Source organism: Pinus tabuliformis, chromosome 2_1 (genome assembly GCF_031772625.1).
Source record: "Pinus tabuliformis cultivar Carrire ecotype Pingquan chromosome 2_1, CPIR1, whole genome shotgun sequence".
Lineage (NCBI taxonomy): Eukaryota > Viridiplantae > Streptophyta > Pinopsida > Pinales > Pinaceae > Pinus > Pinus tabuliformis.
The window spans coordinates 293,026,445-293,034,399 of NC_142299.1; the positions used below are offsets into that span (position 1 = coordinate 293,026,445).

The 7,955-nt window shown below is 31.8% G+C and overlaps 1 protein-coding gene across 1 annotated transcript; it reads left to right on the forward strand.

Annotated features, from left to right (window-relative positions):
- The first annotated feature begins 4,520 nt into the window (after positions 1-4,520).
- On the forward strand, positions 4,521-5,051 carry LOC149199945 (uncharacterized). The gene has a single exon (XM_089400779.1). It carries the CDS (start codon positions 4,521-4,523, stop codon positions 5,049-5,051), a length of 531 nt encoding a protein of 176 aa, XP_089256905.1.
- Positions 5,052-7,955: the final 2,904 nt, after the last annotated feature.

The window sequence follows — 7,955 nt, forward strand, 5'->3', positions numbered from 1 at the left end:
GAAAATAAATAAAATAAAACAAAAATATACACAAGTCAAAAGAAATATATATATATATATATATAGAAAGAAAGAAAAATAATCAATAAATAAAACAAGGTCAACAGTAAAATATGGGTTAAGGCCCATTAAGCAAATAACAAAAATACTACAAGGAGTTAAGAACGAATAGGATGATAAAATACTTAAGAAAACACGAAGGATGAAGAATATAAACTCTAATGAAGAATAAATCAACAAAAAATACTACAAAAACGACACCAATACCTACATATATAAATAAACAAGAAAGATAAATCCCGAAAAAAAGCCTAATCAACTAGGAGGACACGTCAGGGACCCAAATTCTATTAATAATCCAACCATCATCTCTATTCAAATTATTGGGTCTTTTTTCAATTTCTAAGGCCTCCCTCAATTTACGATGATGGAAATGACTAATCCTTGCAACAACTTGAACATCCTCAATGCATATGTGATGCTTATACTTATTTGCATTCTCTTCCATAGTAGAGGAGCAGGTCATGTCATGCTTGATGTGAGTGGCATGCTCACGAATCCTTTGATTATTCGAGCAACCAGTCTCACCAATGTAGGGAGTCCCACAAGAGCATGGGATAACGTAAACAACCTTCATATTCTTGGGGTCCACTGGGTCTTTTACAGCTCTAAGGGAGCTATGGATAGTATTTAAAGGCCTAAAGGTTGAAGCCACCTTATGCTTCTTTAGGATCCTCGCAATCTTGTCAGTGGTCCCTTGGATAAAAGGAAGATGAACACCAAAAAATTAATCCTTGGTATCTTTCTTAGCACTAGGACCATTTTCAGCTATGAGGAAAGCCTTAGTATATTGGTGTCTACAATACCCATTATTAAAGAAAACACTTAGGATATGTCATTTCTCTTCATTGATATGGTTGTCATGGGAAACTTTTAAAGCTCTAGTTGCTAAGGTGTTGTGAACACCAAGCTTTTGAGTTGGGAAATGATGAGAATTAGCATGAAGATATTATTTTGTATGATTTTTTTTATGAAATAACTGATGGGAAAAAGAGCCATCATCATTACTTGAAAGGAGAACATCAAGGAAGGGTAGACTACCATTACTTTCAAATTCCATGGTGAACTATATGGAACTAGATTGATTGTTAAGATGGAGGAAAAACAGTTCCAACTCTTCCTTACCATGGGACGAGATGACACAAGTTCCATCCACAAACCTCTTCCACATCTTAGGAAGAAGACCAGAAGAAGCTAAGGCCTTCGATTTAAAATCCACTATGAATAGATTAGCTACCACAAGGGAGAGGGGGGAACCCATGGTGACATTGCAAATTTTCCCATAGAATGAAAAGAAAGTAGAAGTAAGAGAAAATACCAACTAAATTAGTTGTATCAAGATCCATAATGCTCTTGGTGAGTTTGATGGCCTTGTTGATAGGGATATTAGTGTTGAGGGAGAGCACATCAAAGCTCACAAGCTTGTCACCTAGATCAAGTTTGAAACTCTTTAACTCATCGACAAATGATGTAGAGTCCTTCATGAAGGATTTATATATTTCCAACAAGGGGCTTAAGCTTATTTTGTTTACTTATTTTATTTTTATTTTTTCCATTTTCTTATTATTATTTTTCAGTTTTATTGTTTAGAATAATTAAGTTTGACCTTATTATTACTTACCTTGGTTTTGATGATGATAATAATAATAATATTAATTTAATTCTTTATTTACAACTAATTTCCATATTTTACTTTATTTTAATTAAAAAATTTATTTACTAATTAATGATAATTTCCATTGATTACTTTATTTTAATAAATTCTTTTTTATTAATTAATGATAATTCTTTACTCAAAACTACTTGTTATATTGTGAGGGCTAGAAAACATCTCTCTTTATCAATTTAATCTAATGTGATGATCTGATTCTTCATCTTGTCATAAAGATGAAGCGCACTAGATGGTTCAAAATTCTTAGACTTATAGTTTCTTTATGTGTTTTCTACCAAAAGATCTGGCAACACTCAAATTACAAAATTCTTGCATATTTTTATGGAAATTTAAAAATTTCTAAATTGTATTAAAAAATAGAGCTTATTCCTTGGGCCAAACTGTGTTCTACAATACTTGAAAGTGAGTAAAAGTGTGCTTTAACTCACAATGGTCGCAAGTTGATTTACATTGCACCTGGGTTAACTTGTTCTCTAAGAAGTGTTGTGAATGATTGCTCTCATTTTTAGAGGGATTTTTTAATGTAAGTTGAAGCGGTATAGCTTGAATGTTTCAAAACCATTACAATACTTGAAGGTGAGTAAAAGTGTGCTTTTAACTCACAATGGTCGCAAGTTGATTCACATTGCACCTGGGTTACTTGTTCTCTCATAGGTGTTCTGAATGATTGCTCTCATTTTTAGAGGGATTTTTTAATGCAAGTTGAAGCGGTATGGCTTAAATGTTTCAAAACATTGGTTCTTAATAAGATTGAATAATTTATACTTGGGAAATAAAACAAAAATAAAAATTTACGCAAATTTCTAAAAAGCCAAAACATAAAATCTCTCAAAATGAATCTTGTGATTGTGTTTGCATTTGACAATTAAATATGAAATAGATATATAATTCTTATATATATATATATATATATATAAATAAGAAGTATTATAAAATAGAGTTGTTTTTAGTTTGGTTTTTTGGATTTTCAGGTTCTAGAATCTAGCTGAAAAATGTGAGGTAAAATCTTGATTTGTGTTATTTACATTGGTTTTTGACTGTATATATGGATTCAACACCCTGAAAAACTACTAGGGTGCTACTATTGTGTAGGGGTTACCGGTGAAGCATGTGATTTCAATAAATTTCTACCAGATTTTAGAGTGACTTCAATAAATTTCTACAGGATTCTAGAGAAATTAGACCAGAAAAACCAACATGAAAAGCTTCCAAAAAGTCTCACTAAAGACAATTTCTTATAAAACATTACTAATCTCTCTTGAAATTATTGATCCATTCTTTGTTGTTGAGATCCAGTCCAATATGGAAGAGTTGTTGTTATGTCATGTAAACATTAGCGGTTTTGGACTCATGGTTTTTCTTATAGTATTTTTATATAATGTAGCTTATTTAAATAAAGAGAAATTTATGCACACATAAAACTAATAATTAAACTACTCTGCATGGTCTTAACACCAAATCTACATCAAATGCCTTTACGCCGAAAATCATGGATGCAAATCTTTTTTAAAATAGAAAGATATTTGATTTTTTTGAATGCTTAATATATCCAAAATTAAAATAAATCTATGTTATTTAATTTGAAATTACATCAACTCTCTTTTACAATAAACATACCTATCAATATAATTGATGATATATATTTTGTTTATTTTGATTAGATATTATGACAATGTTATGAGAAAACCTTTTACAATAGTATGACAAGATCAGGAGGCCCCTTACATTGAAGAGCTAATGCTACCTGAGAATTTAATATATTATCTTTTTAAATAAATTTGCATGGGATAGTTTCTAAAATTATATTTATTGAAATTTAAAAAAAAATTATTAAATAAATTTAGAAACAATTTTATGTAAACACAGATTTAGATGCTACCATTATAAAATTATATTATTTTATATAATATAATTTTATCAAATTTTATATTTCATATACATATTGAAAGCAAATAAAATTAATTAACATAATTTTGTTTTACCCAAATTTTACACAAGCAGAGGCAACCGAAATTGGACGCGCACTCAAACTCGGTGGCTATGTGTCCAAGTCGGTTGAAGGCTTTTGACAACATACTACACATGGATCCATTAGCTAAAATAAAACAACATGTTTGAAAGAATATGAACTTTTGAATTTCAGTCCCGTAAAACACAAATGACATATACGTTCTCTGAAAGTTGAACTGTATCACGCGATCAGTGCTTCTCGCACTGAATAAAGTACTGAACTTGATTGTCTAAAGTGCTAAAACTATGAGACATTTTTAAAATAACAAATGGATTCAGAAAGCACAGAAAAGCAGAAACGAAAATCAGTCTCCACCCTCCATCGTTTCTACCTTTTGATAGTGCGAATTTGTTTAATGGACGACGTGATATTTTTTTGTTGGAAAAGAGAAGAAATATTTTTTAAGCTATGAAACAGCCTCCTCCATTGCTACATCTCTCTATTGCACTCGACAGCCTGTACTGAAATGTCCAGTTTTTGTGAAACTGCGGACTCAGAATAGACTAACCAACTTTACTCTCCTTGGTCTATATTTTCTTTATACACCACGCTTCTGCATGTGCTGTGCTTTTTAGGGTGATGACGAATGCTTGCGCAAATTGTTGTTATATATAGAGAGGTGGGGAGGACATATACGGAGAAGAAAGGAAATCAGGTGGCTTGCCTGTTGGGACAAAGTAAGGTCTTTACGCAATAGAGTTATTATTGTTATAATCCATAGCATTATACTGTTATATGCACCACTGGCAGGCTGAATTGTAAATTTCAGCAGGAAATATGAAGATAGGAGGGTCCCCATGGATGGTGAGGCAAGTGTGGTCGGTCCTGAGCTCTGTGCTCAAATCGAAATCAAATGCTGTCAAGGGAAAAGCAGCCAACGCAATGAAGAGCAAGATTGTTGTTCTCGGCCTCATCAAGAACAAGAAGATATTCGCTGCAATTTCTCACAAGATGAATTCTCTGTTTGGACTTGAGGATAGCGAAGGGCAATATTCCAGTGACAACAATACGTCATTGACGATGTATTATGCTTCGACGCCCGTCGATGAGATGCCTTGTGAAGCTCTTCAACATTGCGAGCAGGAATTGGAGCATATATCCCACGCAATTCTTGAGTCAGAGTCGCCCTCTGATAACCCTAGAAATTATGTTTCAGCTATTGAGAGCTCGCGAATGTCTACGTGCTCTGTCGAGGACGAGATCGACATTTTGGCGGAGGATTTCATTAAAAGGTTTCGCAGTCAGATGCTTTTGCAGAAACAAAACTCTTTCCAGCGATATCGGGACATGTTAGAGCGAAGCGTGTGAGAGTTTTTGGTCTTGGGTGGATATGGGGTGTTTAAAGTTGCAGAGACGATGCTGAGAAGATCAAGGGAAATTATTCAGTCAGTTGGCCAAGATTTCATTACCCAGCGGACTGTCATGAACGTACTGAACTTGAAGAGAAGCATTCAGGATAGATGACCTGATCTGGTTTCACCGTTTATCGCAGATAATCACATACGATTCCTTGTTCTGTTAATTTTGTTTCTAATATGGAGAGCCATTTGCGGATTATTGTTTATTTCTCGGTTCTGTCATTGAACCAGTGGATGTTGTATATTCGTCATTTTGAGGTGAATAAATAAACTCTCGGCTACTTTGGCCAATTTGACACTAATTCCGTTTTCATTGTTTCATCTTCGTCATTTTGATCTGAATAAATAAACTCCGAGACTTTGGCCAATTTGACGGTAATTCCGTTTTCGGTTCTGTGATACCATAATAATGCGTTTATTTTATTCTGGTTAGGGTTAAAATTTATTACTAGTTTAGTATTCTATCCTGGAATGATTAGTTAGTGATCACTTATCCTGGAATAATTAGCTAATGGTCTGTAAGTGGCAAGTTTTCAATCAGCTAGTGGTCTGTAAAAGGCAGGTTTTTATTTTTTCCAAATATCTCTGATCTTAGTCCGTTAACCTTTTCTTAAGTCCAAAAAAAACTCTTTAACAAAATAAAGTATTTCGAAAAAAACAACTCTACAACTAGAATAAAAATAACTACACCGTTATTTTATTATTTTTGAAATATATTTAATATAAATGTAAAAAGAAACTCCGCTTGTAAAGTCACATGTCGTTAAGACTAACTTAAATATAATTGATATGGAATAGTTGTAGTTGTTAGGAATAATAAATATATGGAATAGCTTTGAGTAGTTAGAATTTCTCAATTAGTTTATATTTACACGTTTTATATATATATAATTTAAAATTTTAGCTAATTTTTAAAGAAATTACTATCCAAATTAAATAAAAACTTATTGCAATAATTTATAATGTATTTTACTTAAATGTTTCATTACATACAATTTGATATTGCTTTATATATATAATTTCCAAATATAATTAATATTTATATATTTATATAAAAAATAGAATCTTAAAAAATAATCACACTCACCTATCAATACTAAACAAGTTCACCTATCACGTTTAAACCAGTTCACCTATCATGTTTATACTAAATCTTGAAGAATTAAGTCTATTGCAATCATATTACAAAAAAATATTTAAATTAAAATTAATATATAATATATAAATTTTCCAAAAATAAAATTAAATATCACTTTTCTGCCCTTCATATTATAATTTCTTTATCAATAGATTTTTTTCTAAAATAAAAAAAAAAAAAAAAAAACGCTACTTGAAAATTAGGCCATAAAATTAGTATAAAATTAAGAAGGAAAAATAATAAAAACATCTCCATATTATAATTTCTTTACTAGTAGATTTGTTTTGTAAAATAAGATTAAAAAAAAACACTAAGACATATAGTATGTGACATCAAATAAGATTTGATAATGCATTTATTTTTTAATAGAGAAATACATTAGGTTATAACATTCTCATGCAACTTACGTGTCATGACCAAGATCAAATAAAATAATAATCCATAATTATATATATTGGCTATATAACTAACAATGTGATAATTTGAATCAGTTTTGTTATAAAGGAAACATGCTACAATGCAAAATTTATCAAGATGTCTAACCGGCTTAGTTGACAGTTCATTATCAGTGGTATTTCATGTATAAATGTGTTGGATTATATGGTTGTTATATCCTTGTTATTTATGTTCGTTATATGTTGGTTATGAGTATGTTTTATGAGAGACTTGATTTATGGTTCTCATCATGTTTTGATTAGTTACTAAAACTACAATGAATATATGACATAACATATGATAATATAGCTATTGTGATATGGCAACAACACTCCTTTACGAATCTTAGAAAATTATGAGACCTCTATGCTCAAATTTGTTGTTATGACCTACATATTGCGTATTTGTGACATTTTTGCTGAAATTCCTGTCATGGCTAGTAGGGGTCTAGTCAAGTCATGAAAAAATATTTGCATTAGTACCTTTGATCTATTGTTATTTAACATTCTTGAAAGTTTCATGAAGTTTTGGGCAGTGGTCTGAGTCCTAGCCCTGAAAAATTGTCACAGAATTTGAGGTCGATGGCCAAGAAGCAGCTGAAAAAGTCAATCGATGTTGGAATTCCCTTTTTGTGGGATCAGATGGAAGTCCTTAGTTGTGTCCATGGCTTTTCATGGAAGTGGTTGTGGATCCAAATTAGTTAAATGTCAAATTGCCTCAGTGGTTGGTCACCTGGAAGGATTGGTTAGGTCCTGAAGGTTTCATAGCATGTGTGGAAGGTCATATTGGTTTAGGTTTGTCGATTCCACTTCCTTAATTGTACATGGGGATTTGAGTCACATCATAGTAGTCTCTCGTCAGATATTTACCTCCACTGACCAATTAACCTAAGTAAATATAGGAGGAGGGTGTTATAAAGTGGTATGGTAGCATTGTTCACTCCTTGGACTGGATGGGTGCTGTGTTGGTTATGCATTCATGTTGGTTGCATATATGTGTTCTCTATGATTATGGTCTATGTAATTGATGTGAATGGATGCTGGTGGTTTGATTTGGACATATGCAGGAACGCAACAAACTACAGAGATAAACATAAACATAGAGATGCAACAGAAATCAAACTTTATTTCATTAATTTGAAAGAATTGAAATATGCTTACATGGAAAATGGAAATAAACTAGCTTGGGCTATGGTAGCCTATCTCTGAGAAGAGATGTGGAAACTACATGTCTCTGAATTATGTTACAATGAGGCTTGAAGGCCTATTTATTATTGAGAAA

Coding starts and splice junctions, on each gene's coding strand:
- LOC149199945 (XM_089400779.1), top strand. CDS start 4,521: ATGAAGATAGGAGGGTCCCCATGGATGGTGAGGCAAGTGTGGTCGGTC.